The sequence below is a fragment of the Lepisma saccharinum genome, chromosome 2 (assembly GCF_977018435.1).
Source record: "Lepisma saccharinum chromosome 2, izLepSacc3.1, whole genome shotgun sequence".
NCBI classification, from domain to species: Eukaryota; Metazoa; Arthropoda; class Insecta; order Zygentoma; family Lepismatidae; genus Lepisma; species Lepisma saccharinum.
In genome coordinates this window covers 182228956-182249824 of record NC_139230.1, presented here as the reverse complement: position 1 = coordinate 182249824, position 20869 = coordinate 182228956, and the positions used below count along the sequence as shown (strand labels likewise).

At 36.3% G+C, this 20869-nt stretch overlaps 1 protein-coding gene across 4 annotated transcripts in view; it reads left to right on the top strand.

Moving 5' to 3' along the window:
* LOC145984221 (ubiquitin-like modifier-activating enzyme 1) overlaps positions 1-20869 on the top strand; it is a 141254-nt gene that overhangs the window by 109717 nt on the left and 10668 nt on the right. For all 4 annotated transcript variants that reach the window (XM_083117781.1, XM_083117783.1, XM_083117782.1 and 1 more), the window contains 6 exons: positions 372-490; positions 4412-4547; positions 5853-6163; positions 11657-11878; positions 16240-16426; positions 19514-19695. In XM_083117781.1, coding sequence (XP_082973907.1) covers positions 372-490; positions 4412-4547; positions 5853-6163; positions 11657-11878; positions 16240-16426; positions 19514-19695 — 1157 coding nt within the window. The remainder of the gene's footprint in view (positions 1-371; positions 491-4411; positions 4548-5852; positions 6164-11656; positions 11879-16239; positions 16427-19513; positions 19696-20869) is intronic.

Here is a 20869-nt window from a genome sequence, read left to right as displayed (position 1 = left end):
AATTTAGTGCAACATTGTGACATTTTGTGGATTTTATAATGAAAGCAAAGGTCTAATTTGTGTACCCTCGATTTTTTTAAAATAAGTGTTGAAATACTGTTTATTTTGCAAAAGCTACCCTATTACAGCCATCTGGTTACATGCATTAATTGATCAGGTGAATGAACCATTCACGTTCTTCATGAAATTGCAAATTTTATATTCAATAGCTAAAATATTGGTATAAAAAAAATATTTGTGTGTCTCCCTTATAAGTACTTATGGGAGATATGTTTTTTTTTGGACTGTAGCTCTTTTTGTAAAGTTCTGTGTCATTTTATGCATAGGTGGAAATTTAATTCAGGAATCTGTTTCTAATGTTTTCATTTTAGATGGTGGTTCAGTGACCATAACTGATATGGATCTCATTGAGAAGTCTAACCTCAACAGGCAGTTTCTCTTTAGGCCATGGGATGTTCAGAAACCAAAATCTGTAACAGCAGCGGCAGCCGTAAGTTTATCTTCATATTTACTCTATATTGTGATGCTATTTTGATGAGCAGAACTCTTATAATTAGGGCTGAACTGATACCCATACTGATGCCTATGCCCTTAGATATTCCCAGATTTCCACTGATACCGGTGCTTGAAAATTGTAATAATTCAAAGTTGTTCAAAATATTGATTCCAGTTACAGGAAAACCTCTTTAATACGAAGTTCAAGGGACCAAAAAATGCCGACTTTGAGTTATCCAAACTTTTCAAGATGGCGCCTGTTTTTCAGGTGTGAATGAAGTAGAGTATAAATTACTCCCATAATGGATGTTTTATGCTTGGTAATAGCTCACAAAATAAGCTTTATATGTACCATATAATAATATTGTAAGTTTTAAAGAAACTAAAAAATGTTACACAAAATGAGGGCACGGAGCCTATAGACAGAGATTCCTTGGAGACTGTAACACCATTTATCCTGTATAGTTATACAACCTGTTATGCACTGGACACATGTTGTGGGAAGGAAAATAGAACATAGAAACGTTTTAACCAAAACAATCTCTTAAAAAACTTATTTTCTTTTAATTGTGCAGTCATTGCTCTTCTATGAAATTCTTACCATTCTAGTTCATGAGAAACCCATTTGCACTGAGGCCTATGGAAAGGAAAACAATTTTTAGTTTATTGCAAGCGAAACTCGAAAAATCTTGACAGCAGTCACACTGGCGCCAGCAAAAGTCTGGATATAATTGTACAGAATGAACAATCGATTTTATATGAGTTTACTAAAACATTGTCCGTTACAGGATTAACTGGTAAGATAAGATCTCTTGAGAGAGACAACATAACCTTTGTCAGTGGGGCTGTAATTTTCATTCTGGTTCGGCTGTCTAAAATACACTGTAAAGAAAAAAAATACATGTTCTTTGCTTCATCAAACTTCATATTCACCCCACTCCCCCTTCCCAGGGAGCAGTCCAAACTCCTTCTCGACTTGCATTGTAATCTGCCCTGAAAATTGAAACACACAACTTTCGATCGGTGACATTAAACAGCGCCACACTCAATAATAACTTGGATTTGGATTCCACTTTAAATTGTATTTTTAGTCCCTATTAGTCCATCAATGTAAAATGAACTCAAAACAAGCTTTATGAAACTTGCCCATTTTCAGATATCAAAATGGGAGATTGTTATTTACTCTCACGTTAATCGACGATTTATTGTTGAATTTAGTATTCTGGAGGTCAAACATTCGCTCCGCCAAAAATTTACCTCTTGAATAACATTTTTTTTATCTGTGTCTGTCCATTCCTACATGGAGCATTGTGTGATTTAATTTTTTATAACACGCAAAAGAAACTACAATTATATTGTATCAAACTTTGTGTGCATTTCCTCCTAGCACTGAGTGTTGAAAATGTTTATTCTCTTGTCAGGTCCAGAATAAAGGTTACAGTTTTGCTTATCAGAAGGCGCAGAACAGAAAATCATTTAAACTAGTTTTTTTGTTCTGGAGATCAAATTTCATTATCGTCAAATCAAAACTGCTTTGAGAAATTCAAAGCAAAGACTTTTTTCCTTCTCGCTGGATGAGTCTTTTTCTTTTTTTATCTAACAGTTTTTGTTCATTTTGAAGAACATTTCCAGAACTGCTTTTTGTTCATTTTGAAGAACTTATCCAGAACTGGCTGCTTCACTTTACACGCCAAATGAAAGGAGGAGGAGGAATCCACTTCCAACCTCATTCGTAATCAGCCCATGTGGGTACACGAGCAAGAAAATCGTGGCTGAAACAATTAGCCTATGTGGCTTTGATTATTTTAACAGTTTCCCTTTTGTATGAAGTGCTACAGGGCACAAAGAGCACATTTTGAATGAAAGTGGTTACCGGAAGTTGTCGGCTACCAGGCCAAGACTTGCTTGCTCACGGGAAACTGCTGAATCTCAAGCTCAAGAGCTAGACAGATGGGTGAGACTTCCAGGTGCCATGCGTGTTTATTGTGGAACATTCCTGCAATCTTGTCTCACATTTCTCATCTGGCACTGGTGAATATTTGCAAGGTGGCACATTCAGCGGTGAAAGAGCTTGACCTGCCATGCAGATTGACAAAGAATGCAAGTCCAGTGGACATTTCGAGCTGCCCCCCCCCCCCCCCACCCCGCCCTTCTCAGCTGCTCTTAGGAGGAAACATGTCAAGGTAAAACATCCAAGCTCTCTCCACATTCGATCTTCTCTTGTCGACTTATGCAGGTGTCTACTTCAAATTAAGTGAAACCAGTTTTCCCAAAGGGTCTTGGTCTTGTAAAGAACTTTGTATTAAAAATTATCTGTATTTCGATTTATCTGTTCCAAAATACATTGAAAATCCTACTTATCGGCTGGGGGATGGGAAGAACTTTGGATTAAAGGTACTTCGTATTAACCAATATCGTATTAACAAGTTTTTCCTGTACATACATTGATTTATCAAGAGTTTTGCTTTATAATAAAGTGTGTCCGGATGAAAATATACCAATAAGAAATTTGAATAACTGAACTGTGTGCTCTTGTGTCTGCTCTTTATACACATCAGTGGCAGACTGTTTGTGGGGTCATGTGTCGGCTTTTTATATAGATCAGTGTCGGAGTGTTGTGCCAGTTTTCCATTTCTTTCCCCTCCAACACGAGTACAGGTGTGCAAGATGGCAAGAAGACCCGGTTTGTCACTAAGTGATATTGATGAGGAGTTGCATGCATTAGATACGGATTCGGAACCAGATGATGACAACAATCCCGACCTCCTGGAAGTGACCCTACATGGCAGCCAGGCAGGGTCAAGGGAAGATTGAAATTATTTTTTTTAGCTTATATTTTGTTGCTTCACATTGGAAAATATTTTTTTCTCAGAAAATATCTTGAATATTTTGTGTGATTTTTTGTACGATAATGCCAAACATATCAGGCAATGTGCAGGTACAATTTTGAACATTTACGTCATAGGCTTATTGCCCCATGTGTACTGAACAAAATGAGCTATAATTTGTAACTCCAGTGTTCTTAGTTCTAGAGTTAAAAAATGTATGTACGTGCACCGAATTTCAAATTTCCCACTGAAAAAAACTCTGGTGCTACACATTGGAAAATATTTTTTTCTCAGAAAGTATCTTGAATATTTGCGTGATTTTTTGTATGGTAATACCGAACATTTCAGGCAATGTGCAGGTACAATTTTACACAATTATGTCCCAGCACTACCGAATGGGGGGCCCGCGATTTTCAAATTTGGTAAAACAATTCCATTTTTTCTTCTTCTAACTCTGAAAATTTGGTTTTTACATCATAGGCTTATAGCCCCATGTGTACTGAACAAAACGAGCTATAATTTGTAACTCTAGCATTCATAGTTCCAAAGATATAAAAATTTATGTAAAAGCATGCGGAAATTTAAAATTCCTGCTGAAAACACCTTGGTCGTTCATGCGTTTTCCGGCAAAACTATCTTTGTCGTCTAATGGTTAAATGTACTACTTCTGTTTTATGTTACTTTACATTGTAAATAGAAGGTCCATTATGTTAATGGTAAATGAGAAATATTTTTTGGTGGTTCTTCAGAGTTCTTTAGAGCCTTTAATTTTAAATTTGATTTTACTCCTGCTTGTTCCATCGGTTAATTGTCTTGAGGACTGTACTTGCAATCTTAACATGGACGGTTCTGGTTTTGTGTCCTGGCCAGAACCTGGATGTTTCATTGTTTGGTCTTTCATCTTAATGATCAAGACTACTTATTGTCATGATTAATGTGGCAGAAAAGTGAAATAATATGATCCAAATCAATCCATTGTTGTCATGATTAATGTAGAACATAGAGGTAAAATTACATTAACAATAACTGAACAGAAACAAGAGAAAAAATATTGTTTTATAAATTTATGTTTTTGTGTGTATTTGCAGGTGAAGTTAATGAACCCAAATGTAAATGTAATTGCTCATGAGAATAGAGTGGGACCAGAAACCGAGAAAGTGTATGATGATGAATTTTTTGAAAGTTTAGATGGTGTAGCCAATGCCTTGGATAATGTTGATGCAAGTAAGTTTATTTTTATTTTATTTCTCCTCCTGTTCGATGGTCTTTTAACATTACTTATAACCAGGGAATGGGTTTATATGTAAATACATATTTATGTATGAAGCTGAAATCAGTAATATTTTGTATTATCTTTGCACATCATGACATGTAGACATGAAAAATTCAGTTTTTATATTCCATATTTGTACATATATTAGATTTTGGCTCATATTTTACATATTTTAGTTATTTTTACACATTATTTCCATATTTCAGAATATTTCTCAACATATACTTCATATTCACGCAATAACTACATGTTCCCATGTGACAGAAAGAGTTTGGTGAATTTGTTGCAAATAACTGATGAAGTCTGAAGTAAAGTTAAACAAACCAAAGTTTACAACCTTTTTATACCCTCCAATTTCGTTAATTACAAATTTCCTTCATCCGAACAATATATATATATTTTTTTATTTTACATCTCCCAACTGTTTGCTTTTGCTATTATAAAACATTTGAAATTTCTATTTATTTTCAAGTGTTTTCAGCAATAGAGAATGAGGGCTCAAGCATCGGCTCCTGGTTGTTACAAACATTATTTTGACAACACTACTGCTAGTAGTTGCACACCCGACAGCAGTGCCAGAAGCAACAATTTTGTGGCACACATACGGGATTTGCTTCTAGTTTCTCTTCAAGACAGTCACAGTAGTAGTTACAATGCTGAGAGAAGCAGAATCAATTGTTTTAAAACTCAAGAGTTATGTATTTTACAATTTTAAGTCCATATTTAACTCAATATTTACATATTTAGCCCATTTTTAATACATATATATCAGTTCCCTATTTATAACATTCATACTTTCAATCAATGAGGAATCCAATTCATTATGTCAAGACATTGGGGTGAGTGATTAAAATTCTTTCAGGTGGGATAAGTTGTGTCACTCTTCCCCCCCCCCCCTTTTTTTAAAAAAAAATCAAGGCCTGTGAGTAGCATGTCTTGTTTAACTCTTTCACGCTGAAACTGTAATAATGCATTCTGTGAAATGCATATCCTAGAACTCATAGATTTACCGATTCCACTTTGAGTACAATCAATTGATATTTCTTATTGAAAATATGACCTCAGAATATTGAAACTTTATTGGCATGTAGAGACATTTCTTAGGAACTGAATGGAATTAATTTTATACTGGTTCCTACCCTTAAGTGGCATCTAGAGAATTAAATCTCTGAATGGTGCAACAGACTGCAATTAACAGTTACATATCTTTTAAATATTTCTAATATAAAGTTAATGTATTTTGTTTTTGTTTTTAGGAATATATATGGATCGGCGATGTGTGTATTATCGTAAACCACTGTTGGAATCAGGAACGTTAGGTACCAAAGGAAACACTCAAATTGTAGTTCCGTTCCTTACTGAATCATACAGCTCTTCACAAGATCCTCCAGAGAAAAGCATTCCTATATGCACATTGAAAAACTTCCCAAATGCCATAGAACATACTTTGCAGTGGGCTCGTGACATGTTTGAAGGGCTATTTAGACAGTCTGCAGAAAGTGCCGAGCAGTATCTAATTGATCCAGCATTCGTAGAGAGAACTTTAAAATTACCTGGAGTACAACCAGTAAGTATTTTCTGTTACATTCTTATAGATCGTATTGTCAATATCCAGATCACAATGTTTTTTAGTGTCCATTTTCCGAGAAAACACGTGCAGCCAATACTAAATCACATCATTCGGATCTGATCAATTGCTATTTAAATGTGTGTATGTGCTGGACTTACCAAATGCAGTTTTATAAATGACTGTTTCAGTTAAAACAAAACACACTGTATTGTACAGAAAGCAAGAATTCTTTTGTTGAAGAAAACATGTTCTTTGCTGTTGTATGAAATCAATTTGGTGATTCTGTTGTTTTTGACAATTTGAAAGAAAGTGCCCATTTGCTTTGCACATTGTTTTACTGATTTGCTTTGGCCTCATAATATGTAATATAGTTATCCTGTATGTCCCTGCAAGAACAGATGCAGGCAGCTATGCAAATGTAACCACTTTTTTTATACCCTTTTCAGTGTTAAAAATATAATTGATATTCTTGGATAACTGTACAATATGATACCTGCATGTAGTCTGAGAATGAGCCAATACACATAATTTGCTAATTTTTCATGTTTTGCAACTCCAAATTAGTCCACGTTGAATAGGTAATTAAGTTTGAACTAATACCAATACCAATTCTGCCTTCTTTTAATACTTAATTAGAGCCTAGGCGTAGTGGTAGCATCGTCGCCTTGTAATCAAGGGGTCCCGGGTTCAATTCCTGGTGGGGCACATAGTGGTTTGGATCCCACTTTAAACTGTAGGTCCAGTCCCGATTAGCCTTACTATGCATAAAGTGGACTTAAAACACCAAACCAATCCAAATCCAATACTTCATTATTAAAATTGTATGGAATAAGTGTAGAATGTAAGTTATTTACATTCCAACACCACTATATATCATGCTTCCCTGATGGTATGGCACAGTGTTAACACTGCCCCACCTTGTGATTTAATCAAGGGTTCATGGCTTGATCCCTGGTGGAGACACATTGCACAGTGGTTCAGATCCCTTTAAACTGCAGGTCCAGTCCTGATTAGCATATCTGAGCATTTTGCCATGCAATTGGAGAATGAGCACAATGTTGCCAAACTGAATGCCATGCGAAGTGCCGAATTCTGTCATTTGCTACATTCTGTGTATTTTGCTAGCCAAGTTCGGGCTGCTAGGCCTGGCCAATACATGTATATCACAACATAAATGGCAAAGTGACCAAAGATCTTTGAGGTTTTTTTCTCCCTTTCAGTATGTAAGGGCTGACCCTCTGGGAAGACACCTAAATGTCAACCTCACTTCCATGTAGTATACCCTGGACTGCATTTTGCAGACTAACAAGGCTCTGCCAATATAATCCTCTATGGGACTTGTGTTAATTGAATTCAATCAATCAATTCTTCCCCCCTCATCACAATAATCAGGGGGGAAGAACTGACAACAGGTCTCTGCTGCCATTTGTAAAATTTTTTAAACTTGGCCAGAAACTTTGTACTAGCTACCTTCCTATAGAGCGACCACAAGAGAAAAGAACCTTGGACGAAAAGTCCTCGCGCAGCTTTCCCTTTTTCCGTTCAGATCGAGCCATAAGGAAGCATGGTCCCCTCCTCGCGGGAGTATGGTGCACAGGAGTCACGGATCTGAGCATGTTTCTTTGTTCATTGTTCCACTATAGTTGACATTCTGTACAAAACAAACTGTAACCTTTGGACAACACCAAATTAGTCTACTCAGTTGATTGAAATAAAATATTATAAGTGCATCAGCATTTGCAGTTATTTTCACTTGTCGCATTATTCATGGAGAATCCCTTAACTAAACTAAATTTAAAAGGCACCTGATTACAGTTAAAAATACTGTGTGTAAACAGATCTGTTCAGAACATTGAATGGTTTATTCATTATCAAGCTTCTGATTTCAAGTATTCTCAGATTCACTTGCGAGAGAAATTCAGAATCAAAAAAGCTGTGTTTGCCACTTTTGGCATGTAGTGCATGTTATGTCTGAGCTTCAGCAAAGTATTGGCTATCAGTAATTATTATCAGCTGGAATTTAATCACTGACGCAGGCTGAACTTTTCCAGAATCTGAGGGGTGACCTTTTGAAAAGGCACCTAAAAGTCAACCTTACTTCCGTGTAGAACACCCTGGTAACTTTGAAGGCCAGCAGCGTCTGTGTAGGGTTCTTTGTTCTGCATTTTGTCGATATATGTGCTGAGTGGCCCTTTAGTGGAAAAAATTGTTTGTCCTCAGAGGCAAGTGTTCATTTTATTTATATTTATGGTAAGCGGCATGGCCCTGTGCAATGTGACAGGTGCGAATAGCCCAAGTGCTGATGCACCCACAATTATTCAATCAATCGGTCATTTTCCAGAGTGTTTGTGTTGTACGGAGTCAAAATATCATACTAATTATGCAAAATGCATAATTTGTATTACTTTTGCAACAACATTGTGTGGAGAAATGGATATGTGAGTAAATAATTATCTCATGTGTGATTATGAACATTTTAACCCATTTCTGGCCAATTTTTTTTTTGTTGTTTAAAATTTTTAGTGTCCTTTAAATATTTTTGTAATGTGTGTAAAATTATCAAAGAATCAAGATTTTTATTTTTCAAATAATTGTATGTAAGTTTCAGCATGTCAACAAATGTGGACAGTGGGCAGGAATGACACCATTAACGTTTGATTATATAACATGATAAAATATTACAAAGTACCTAGAAATTTGGCAGAAATTACAAGCAAATCTAATACCGTATTTACACGTGTAGAATGCGCACCCTGGTTTTTCATGGGAAAAAGTGACAAAAAATTATATCTTGTATATAATGCACAGTACAATCCAGTTTCCAAGAAATGACTTTCTTAGTTGTTGGTTGTAAAGTTGTTGCTATGCTGATCAAGAGTGAATGACATCATATCAATTCAGTAAGTCACCTATTACTATGTGGACCAAGATGAGAATATCCTCTTGTGTAAACAATAAGTCACCAACCCATGCCACCTCACCCCCTTCCCCTCCAGTATTCCAAAGCTTTCACTCTTTAACCACCTTATTTATTCTGTAATAGAAAGCAAGATCAAAATTACGTTATGGATTTGCAGTGCTCAGGAAGTTATTTTCCATTCTTTCTCGCACAACAATACGCATCCCATGTGACGGGAGGTGCATGCTCGAATTCCGCCAAAATGACACAGGCACTGCTTTTCTTGGTGTCGCAGAACATTTCGTTAGAAGGGAAAAATCGTGGGAAATGGCCTTCAAACTTGTATACGTGGTTTTGCTCATTGCTTCTTTACTTTTTCTACAGAACTTACAATACATACTTTTCCATGACTAATGTAACATTTATACGAGGCACATTCAGGACCCCCAAACTACCAGTTAGCAGCATAAGATTTCTTCCATTAAGTCATTTATGCACTCCATATATATATTATTATTTGGCCAGTAATACATTTTAATTATTATTTTCTTTTTCCTTATCTTTTCTTTCATCCAAGGTACCATAAAAATCAGAACATTCCTTAGTTTTGTGATGAGCTTATTTCAACCGCATTCCATATTAGTGTCACCATCTTGAATGGGATACTGTTGCCATATTCAGAAACTGCAGGATTTAAGCTTTACAACGATATATAACATGATAGGGTTCTGTAAACATGAAAAGTCAATGCAAGTATCACAAAATCATGGAATGACCCTGTACGGTTTCATGTTGGCTGTCCGAATTATTCCGTGTATAATACACACCACAGTTTTTGGGAGTAAGAATTTTGGAAGAAAGTGCACATTGTACATGAGTAATACGGTATTTTACATTTTTATTCAAATTCACATTGAGATTGTGTAATATTTTAGGCATTTTTCATAAATTAGAACGATATATCTTATTTTTTTTGGCATGGTGTAGTACCGTTTTTACAATTATTTCTACTTATCATTTGCATTATATATTATTGCTAATTCTAGCAATAAAAATTAAAAGCAACAAGTACAAGATATTAAGAAATATACATTTTTGTAGAAACCACCACCCTATTTGTGTGTATCAAATATGTCTGAACACTGCATGTGGCAGCCAACATTGTGCTTTTTTGCATTTTTCTTGCCTTTCTGTATTGTCCACATCGCACTTGCTTCCGATACTTGCATTTCCAAATAATGAGATATGCCATCAAAGCACACTTGAGGCATTACTCTTGATAAACTTTGACACTTGTTCTTCCTGCGAGGGGTCACTCAGTGATGCAATACTGCATGTAGTTTTGAAGAAATTATCTGTTAAACGAAACTAAATCCAATCTGCCTTCATCACCTTTTGCAATCAGGTGGTAAAGCTGCCAGGTGTTGTTCATGGAGATGGGCCAATACAATTGTTTGTTTCTAATACTAATCCTGTATGAAGCAATATTTGATCCATGTGGTCAACAACTCTCATATAGTTATCATTGTATCATTTCTTTGGCCTTTACTTCAGTCTTGTTTTGAATGTTTGTGTTACTATCATCAATACATATCCTGGAATGTGAGCTTGTTGATATCTGCTTCGGTCGCTTTTGTGCAGGAATTCCAATTTCAAATTCAGTCGAATCAGGCACTGGAGGTGATAAAACACTAACATCACTTCTAGAATCATCTGGTTCACCATGTCTGAACTGCACTATTCCATCTTCAATAATTTTTGAGCAGCACAGCACCTGTCCAAAGTTGGTTGCCAGAAAGTTAGTTCTGAGATCATCATCACTGTCACCTTCATTCAGAACAGCCTTTTTGGGTGGTTCAGCAAAGTCTATTACATCCAAGAAGTTATATGTGTCCTACAGTCAATCTGGACAATATGACAAGACTACACAAGGTAAAAAATCACTGAGTATACATACCCAATATATGTTATTTATGCATACCACAAAATAACATAATTAAGTTCCAGTAATATTAGGAAAATATAAACCTTTTGACTGCAGCCATAGCGCACAATGCAAGCAAGTAGAAACAATAACGACACACCCCACCAAGTGGAGAGAATCTCAGTGTTACTGTGATCACTGCAGTACATGCCAAGTCACACACCAAAATTATCATGGTGAATAAATACATCAAGATATATGAGGAAAAAAATTACTAAATTTCATGACTACAAATATCAACAGGGGTCAGATATGGGTTAAAGCAAAACTCGTAGATGGATATACTATAGTTTCAATGGAAACCTTTATTGAAAATATGAGTACAGTATTCTGAACTACTTTGAATTATTTCCATTTTCAAGTATCAGAATCTGTAAGAGTATTGGCCAAGGTATCATTATCAGTTCAAAGTGGTATCAACTCAGCTGTAGTTTTGGCCATGACTGAACTGCACAAAGGATCTTTTTTGATACTTTTGAGCTAATATTTTCACAATCTTTCTGTTAATACAACATTCAAGATCTATATAAACTTTTATTAATGCTGTAAATTTGTTTTACGTGGTTTTTTTTTTTTTTTTTTTTTTTTTTTTTTTTTTTTTTTTTAGGTTGAAGTACTAGAAGCAGTGAAGCGAGCGCTAGTAGATGAACGCCCTAGTAGCTTTGAAGACTGTGTACTTTGGGCTAGAAACCACTGGCAGGAGCAGTTCAGTAATCAGATTAAACAGCTACTATATAACTTTCCACCAGATCAACTGACATCAAGTGGACAGCTATTTTGGTCAGGACCAAAGAGATGCCCCCATGCTCTCGAATTTTCTGTAGACAATGTGAGTTTTTCTGTTGAATTTTATTTGTTTCATTATGTCTGATAGATTGGATTTGCTTCATTTTCCTTCACTTTCCTGGCACTTTTGGCTAATCATGAAGATTATGTATGAGATTTTTATGATTTGTTCACCATTTTGAAAATATTAACTGGCTTTGATGTTTTTGATACATTGAAACCAGAAGAGGATTTGGTGCCCATTCAAAAACCACTGATCAAGGTAAAAAATATTTCCTAGAAAAATTGTTTCAAGTTAAAGAGACCTATCAAATGAGGGATTTACTTGACTCCCTTTACCATTTGAAATTTTCAAGGCACCTCCCTATCTATTCCCCTAATAGGACACCATAAATTCCTATTGATAGGTTTTCAATCTAATATCCATTCAGAAACTTTTAACCTGTTACTAATTTACACCCTCACCCTGTGTATATACACTCACAATTACCTGTACGTATATACAATGCAATCCATTGAAGTGTAGACTGCCATGTCAGTGTTTGCGCTATCGGCAAGCAAGGTACTTGTGGCCATTGTTGGCATCATAGAGTGTTGATGAGGCAAGCCCACAACAGTTTCCGTAATTATTTTAAAAAGGAATTTACTTACCAGATTTATAAAAGGAGTTGTGCAAACTATTCACCTTCAATTGTGAACACATTTTAGGTACATCTTTATTAAGACACCCACTAACGTAAGCTGGTGAATGGAAGTGGGCTAGGAACCTGTTTTTACTGAGGTCCTAAGAGTAGACACAAGACTGTGAGGTGATAAGGGTCCTCGTTTTGTATTGTGTGGCCTGTTTATTAGTCTGGTGACTGTGAAGTGGTAGGGTGCTTGTTATGTATTGCGTTTTTTCTAGTGTAATCAACCACAAAGTGTGTTATGGCTCTGCAAATGTTTTCTACTGCACAGCATGCTCATTTGTTTATGATTCATGTGTGTTAACTCAATTCAGTTGGCATGTGAAGTTCAAAGGTGATTTGAAACAAGATTCCTGGGTGTAAAAGTTCCATGTCATCAAACAATCCAATCTCTGTGTACTAAATTTCAGGAGACTGGAAGTGTTCAACTTAAGAAACCAAACAGCGTATGTGGTGAAGTGGTTAGCACATTGCACTATGACGCCAGGGGTCCCAGGTTCGAATCCCAGCTTGGGCATGGATGCTTGTGAGTGTCCATCAATTTCATCACATCATCACTCATCCCCATCTTTGCAAATTAGCCAAAAGTGGCACAAATGCGAAGTAAAATAAAGCTAATCAATCAATCAATCAATCAAAGAAGCAGCACTGTATGACATTGGTTATCAGTTGGAACAGTCTCCTGCTAAATCTCTTCAGTATCTTTCACAACAAACCAGCATTTCTTATGGCTCTGTACAAAGAGGTGTGAAACTGTTAAAGTTAAAGCCACATAAAATGACTGTGACACATGCTCTTCAGCCAGGTGATCCTGCACACAGATGCACATTTTGTGAGAGGGGGATTGAATAATATCCACAATGGAAAAATAGACCCATATTTAAGTGTTTTTCTCCAATAAGACCCAGTTTCACCTCAATGGTTATGTGTGTTCACAAAACAATCATTATTGTAGTGCCGACAAGCCTGATGTCATTTCTTTTAGTGATTTTCATCTCGAGGGTAGATTAAAAATGTTGTATACAACTCAAATCCACACACCCTGTAAGAACTGAAACATAACATCCACAAGAAATTACCAACATTAATCAACTAGAACTACAGCGAGGTATGGGTAACTTCATGAAGAGATGTCAAAAATATGTGGACAACAAAGGTGGCCACTTTCAGCACCTTCTTTCATATATTGCTAAGTTAATAAATCACTCTTTAAACTAGTTCAGGGTGGCTACTCACCGGAAATTTCTTGAATTCTGGGAATTAGCCATAAATTATTGGCTCCGGGAATTCTGCGTGAATTTTTGTCCATATACGTGAAAAACTGCGACTTTTATTAATCAAAATTCCATTGAATTTATAAATATTTATAAATGCCTTGAGGCAAGTTTTCAGTTTAGCTTGAATTTTTATAGAGGAAGAAAATGAAAGCTGCTTGGAAAATAAGACAGACTTCTCTCAATCCATTTTCTTTGTTAGTGTCCTTTGCAGAACACAGTATCTGACAGACTTAAGATTATTGCAAGATAAGATATCATGAAGTTGATTGGTTCAATTTGAGTTTGTAGTTCTTATATAATTAACAATTTTTTGTACATTAGTATATCCCATAACCAGGGATAGATTTATATGTATTTTCTGAGCCTGCAAAGCTTATTAATTCTGACATTTCGACAGTAGAATGAAAACTTGATTTTTATGTAAATACATATTTAGTTATTTTCACCAAAATATGGAGTTAAATATGGACTCAAAATTGTAAAAGAATTACGTTTTTAATAACATAAGACTACACGAGCTACATAAAATAAACTATTACTGTGACTGTCTTGAAGAGAAACTAGAAGCTAATCCTGTACGTACGCCACGAAATTGTTGCTTCTGGCAGTGCTGTTGGGCACCGCAACTAGTAGCGATGGTGGGGTTAGCAATGGGCTGCTCGACTTGGGCCTTTCTTCCTGTGTTGCCAAAATAATATTTGTAACAATCAGGAGCTGATGATTGAGGCCACATTCTCTATTGTTGACAACAATTGTAAATAAACAGGAATTTCAAGTATTTTACAATGGCAAAAGCAAAGAATTGGGAGGTGTCATCATCATCATTCGCAGTTTCCTACCTCTGGCTGGGTCGGTATAGAAGTCAAGCATCTCCATTTTTTTCTGGTCTTCCACCACTCCTCTCTTTCCACGGTGTTCCAATCTTGTCCTCTTCTCCTAACACTCTCCATTATCTGCTCTTTCCACCAACATCTTGGTCTCCCCCTTGGCCTTATTCCCACTCCTTGTGTATGGTAAGCTCTTACTGGTAGTCTTTCAGCATCCATCCTCTTTATGTGTCCGAACCACCTCATCTGTGCCTGATCTATCCTGTCCTGAAGCTTCACCACTCCCACTGTCTGTCGGATCTCCTCATTCCTTAATCTATCCATTCTAGTCTTCCCCAATATACTCCTTAAAAATTTCATCTCCACTGCCTGCTACTTTCTTTTGTCTCTCTGTCATTGTCCAAGTCTCTGCTCCATACATAATTATTGGCACATAGTATGTAGTGGCTGTGGTGGCTCAGTCGGTAATGTATCTGACTACCATTCTAAAGGTCTTGGGTTCAATCCCTGGCCGGTTCAAATCCGGGAACTTTTCTAACATTGGAAGTGGCGCCCACCCAGCATCAAATGACATGGGTACCTGGGGGGAAACCCTGGTGTGTAAAGGCGGTCAAGGGGTGTGATGCTCATCACATCACCCCCACTTGCTGCAAGTTCCAATGAGGATGGTGGCAGTGGCCACTGAAATTAATCGAAAAAGAAGAAAAAACAGCTTCGCGGATAAAAGTGAGTACTAGTTTCTCCGTATTTATATACTACCGCGTGTCTCTTTTCCCAATTATGAAGTATATTGAAGTCGAAATATTCTGATAATTGGAATTTGTTGGTGTCCGAAATGGAACCTGCCAATGAAAATCAGCACTTACCAAATATGTTTAATGTTATTAGCCAGAGGACAACGGCCTCCGTGGCAGAGTGGTTAGCACATCACGCTACGGCATCAGGAGTCCAGGTTCGAATCCTGGCCTGGGCATGGATGTTTGTGAGTGTCCATTCATCAATTTCATCATATCATCACTCATCCCCATCTTTGCAAATTAGCCAAAAGTGGCACAAAAAGTGAAGTAAAATAAAGTAAATCAATCAATCAATTATTAGCCAGAGGGAACTAAAAGATTCCATTTGAGTCAGTCATCAATAAATTGAAACCAAATTTTATATTTCACAACAAGTCTAGACATAATTCAACTAATGCTCTCTACGATTATGCCATAATTCATTTATTAATCACAAATTTCAAGTGTACATTTTAATTAATGTTCATAGTCTATTACAAGTAAAATTGTTGGAATCTGAGCATAGAGTTTTAATAAACTAATTTACCAGGCCACGTTCTCACGAAAATTGAGAACCACTATAATACACTAACCTTTGCAAGGATTTGCGGTATTGATTTTTATCTGTACTCATTTGTAAAGAATGTGTTGCAGATAATTTTAATATTTACCTTGTAATCCAATTAAAAGAAAAATTTTAATTTTTCTTCTCATTGTCTTTTCACTTTGCAATAACAAAAATACATGTGTAGAGTGTGTTGTAAAATTACAGAGAAGTTACTAACAAGCTTACAACCTATTTTTTATTGTAATTAATATTTCTCCATTGTTTTTCCAGCCGTTGCATTTGCATTACATCTATGCTGCTGCAAATTTAAAAGCTCAGGTGTATGGAATTCCTCAAATTCGTAATCAAGCAGAAGTAGCACAAATGGTACAGGGTGTGGAAGTTCCTGAATTTGTTCCTAAGTCTGGAGTGAAAATAGCTGTTACAGATGCAGAAGCTCAGTCCTCTTCAGCTGGTGGTAATGTTGGTTTGTTAGTCACCTTACCCATATGTGCTTGTGTCTCAGCCAAGTAAATTCTCTATGCTTTGGTGCTATCTCAATTAGTTAATAATGAACAGTGGCTTGAATAGACATATTTCACATTTTGTTTGTTTACATGGGAATGTAACAAAATAAACTTTCTTCTAACATGAACAAAACACAAGTTACTTGAGGATCTCTACCATTTTGGGCTTTGCACCCTTGTATGCCCTTGCAGAAGATCTTGGGTGGACTTTGCTCCCAAACAAAACATGCAAAGTAGTTGCTAATGTAATTTGCTACTAGTACAACCCAAAGCTCAATAAAATTGTGTTTTTTCATGTGTTAACATTTTCAGTAACAATTGTGTATGTAGTTCAGACCTTGAAGTACACACACAAAGGTCATGTAGGGTAACAAGTACGTGGAAGAACCCAAAAGAACCAGAATTTTGTAATTAAAAAATATGTATTTATTCTTAGGTGTTACAAATTGAATCTCTTTCAAAGTACTATCCGTTTGATGCAATGCACCAGTTTAAATGTGTTTTCCACTTTTCGAAGCAGTCCTGAAACTCTTGCAAATTGATGCCTTTTAATGCCTCACTCTTTTTTTTCTTTTTTTCTTCCACATCCGCAAAATGTTTTCCTTTGAGGACTTTTTACATTCGGGGGAATAAATAGAAGTTGCATGGAGCGAGATTGGGTGAATATGGCAGGTGGATCAACTGGGTCATGCTGTTTTTAGTTAAAAATTGTCATACTAAAGGCTTTGTGCACTGGCAGGCTGTCGTCGTGAAGCCACCACTCCCTACTTTGCCACAAGTTGGGGCATTTTCATCTCATCATGTCATGCAAACATTTAAGAACTTGTAGGTAAAACACCTGGTTAACAGTTTGACTGTTACGAATGAATTCTGCATTAACAATGCTGTTTGCATCAGAAAAATTAATCAGCATCATCTTGACATGTCGCCCTGAGCAAAGTTAGTCTGCAAGTGGCAATTCACCATTCCTGAAGCGGGAAAACACTCATAAACTTGTGACTTCCCCAGAGCAGCTTCCTTGTAAGCTGTTTCAAACATTACAACTCCCCTGCCATTTTCCCTAACAAAACAAATTTCACAGTTGCATATTGTTCAAACTTTTCAGCCATCACAAAAATTTACGAACAAGAGAGAGGTGCTTAACAAAAAATTTTACTATTTATGACGCCGGTGGGCAGACCGATGCAGAAGTCATCTCTACTTTAACCTACTGAGAATCAGGCTTTCCAGGTGCATAGTTTTCAAATCTGCCACAATGTACAAAAAAAATCGTAGCAGGAGAACTAATTGTTGTACAGAGCTGAAGCTGTTTTTTTTTTAATATTTGTGCTGAATGACAGTTCTCTCAACAGAAGTGTATTTTATCCTTATCCATCCCAATAATGAAGTTATATATAAAAAAGAGGGGGACCACAAAAATCAAAGTAAATTAAAAATATGGTAAATAAAGTTTCATCACCTTCCCGCAATAATAAAGAGCTGGAGTGGAAGTTGTGTTATTTTTTTTATATAAATAAAAGAGCTGCCTAGCTCTGATAAGCAGTGTTCCGAAAATTAGGTAGTAGGATTGGGCCTGTGGATGTAAATACGTTGAAATTTGCAGGTTTAACACCATGAAAGACCACTCTTCAATGACGTCACTCATGTTCCCACACTTTGGAAAGAGAATGTAAAAATTTGGGGTAATTTATAAAATCTGGTATATCCCACCGGGCCCCCTATTTGCCAGAGCGAGATTTCAATAACAATATCATCATTATTTTTGGAGAAATTATGTGTTAAATGCAGTCACGTGGTACTGCTATGTGCCAGCGGTCCTCAAGAGGTTAAATTGTTACAATGTTCAAATACCAACATTAGCATCAATCTGTTGATATTTTTTTGCTGAGGTACGTGCTCATCCCATAAATGTTTTGGTTGGGTTGATACCGATACTCGACAATTGTAGCAATTCAAAGTTGTTCATAATATTTATACATTTCAATATATGTATCTTATTTTTAGAACTATACCAAAGCAATCTACCAGGGTTTGGCATTAAAATATTCATAATTGCACATGAGATAATGATTCAATCACACAATCCATTTCTTCTCGCAATGTAAAAATAATTAATACAAGGGTCATTCGGAAAGTAACCACCGTTTGGCTGTAAATAAAAAACCTGCATAGATACAACAAATTTTTACTTTACATCTGAAAGGTACAGCTGTCTTCTATTTTTCAACATAGTCACCATGTAAATTGAAGCACTTGTCATAGCGTTTCACCAAATTACCAATCCCTTCTGCATAAAACTCGACCACCGGGGAATTCAACCAACCTGTCACAGCATTTTGAAGATCCTCATCATCAGGGAAGTGCTGTGCCCAAAGCCACTTCTTCATGTGAGTGAACAGATGAAAATCAGAAGGAGCCAAGTCTGGGCTGTATGGGGGATGATCAAAACGTCCCATTTGAATTGGCGCAAAAGGTCTTGTGTTCGCCGAGCAGTGTGAGGGCGAGCGCTGTCATGCACGAACACAACCTCAGATGTCTGCAGACTGCGATGTTTGTTCTGGATGGCTCTTCTCAGTTTCTGCAAAGTGTTACAGTAAACTTCAGAAGTGATTGTCTCACCACGTTCCATGAATTTTTGCCCAAAGAAATTTTATCACTCCGTGTACCTTGCATTTGGGGGGATTTTCGATGGCAGCACACATTTTTTAATGTTATAACCAGCACATGCGGGGCACTACGATGCTCTCACTAGCGCAGCTGGAAGCTGATTGAATCACAGATTGCGTGATGTAACAACGGTTGCACTCTGCCCACTACTACTAGCACCATGCTACAACGGCGGTTACTTTCCAAATTACCCTCGTATTATGCATTTTGCGGACTCTACAAGATACTTGTAATCTGGAAAACTATTAAATTCCAACCAATACTCTTAGATATCAGTACTGGTCCACCCCTAATTTTTTATAATCTTTATTTTGCATCTGCAGTTAAATGTTAATTTTTTTGTAGAAACTAACCATATAGTTACTTTGCAGATCATGATCGAATACAGCAACTACAAATGCAGTTACCACAGCCTGAAGTTTTAGACGTTCCTAAAATAACTCCTCTTATATTTGAAAAAGATGATGATACTAATTTACATATGGATTTCATTGTGGCGGCCTCAAATCTTCGAGCAGAAAACTACAATATTCCTCCTGCGGATAGACTAAAGGTAAATCATTTTTTCCCATTTTCCCATGTAAAGTTTATTATTTACATGAAGAATTTACTGTGTTGTCAAGATCTTGATTTCTATTTTAGTCTCAGTAGCGAGGTTAGATTTGAACATTTCTTGCATACAGGAGAGAAAAATGTTGCCACAGAGTTATTTGCAGAAAACAAATTTTACATTTTTCAAAATCTTGAATTTGCATGCATTATTGCAATTTTGGGTAGAACACTGTGAAGAAAATTATTGCTATATCCTGGTCATTTTGTGTTATGTTGACATAACGCAAGTTCTATTATGAGGTCATTCCATATGAAATCAACCAATGAAGAGGCACTTCTCAACGTCACATATTTTGATTTATTTGCATACTGAAAGGGCCACCCTGATGTATGAAAATATGCAAAGTTGGAGATCCATGTCTTGTATTTCCGAAATTATAAGGGTGCAAAATTTGCAACTTTGACTTTGACCTCTCTTTTTTTTTCTTCTTCTTCAGGATCTTGTTAACTTTAAATTGCAATATTTCGGCAATTAGAGTACCTATAGAAGTGATCAGATGGTGTTGGAAAGGTCTTGACATACTCTTTCACATGAGATATTACATGGCTATGTCAGGGTAGAAAGGTGGTGTAAAGAAAATTTTGGAAGCCATTTTGCCAAAAATGGGATGCCAATGGGATATGGAGTTTTGTTGGATTTAGTTGAGATTAGATCAGGTTAGGGTAGGTTAGGTAATGCATGATAACATATTTTGATAGACAAATTACTTTAATTCAAAAGTAAAAGTATAACAAAAATGAAACATAATGTTGTTTAAATTAATTTACATGAAGCTGATATTTACATTCCCAGTTCTTAGAAATACAGGGTGATTCAAACACCACCTTTTTACCCCGACATAGTCATGTGAAAGAGCCCTTCAAGACCTTTCCAACTCTGTCCGAATTACTTCTATAGGATTGCTGAAATGTTGCAATTTAAAGTTATCAAGATTTTTTTAAAAAATGTCAAAATTGCAAATTTTGTAATTTCAGAGATACAAAAGATGCCGATCTGCAACTTTGCATATTTTCCTACCTCAGGTAGCACTTTCAGTGTGCCAAATTTCAAATATATCAAAAAAAATGTAAGTAATGTTGGTTTGACATGGAATGACCCTGTGTAGAAAAATACT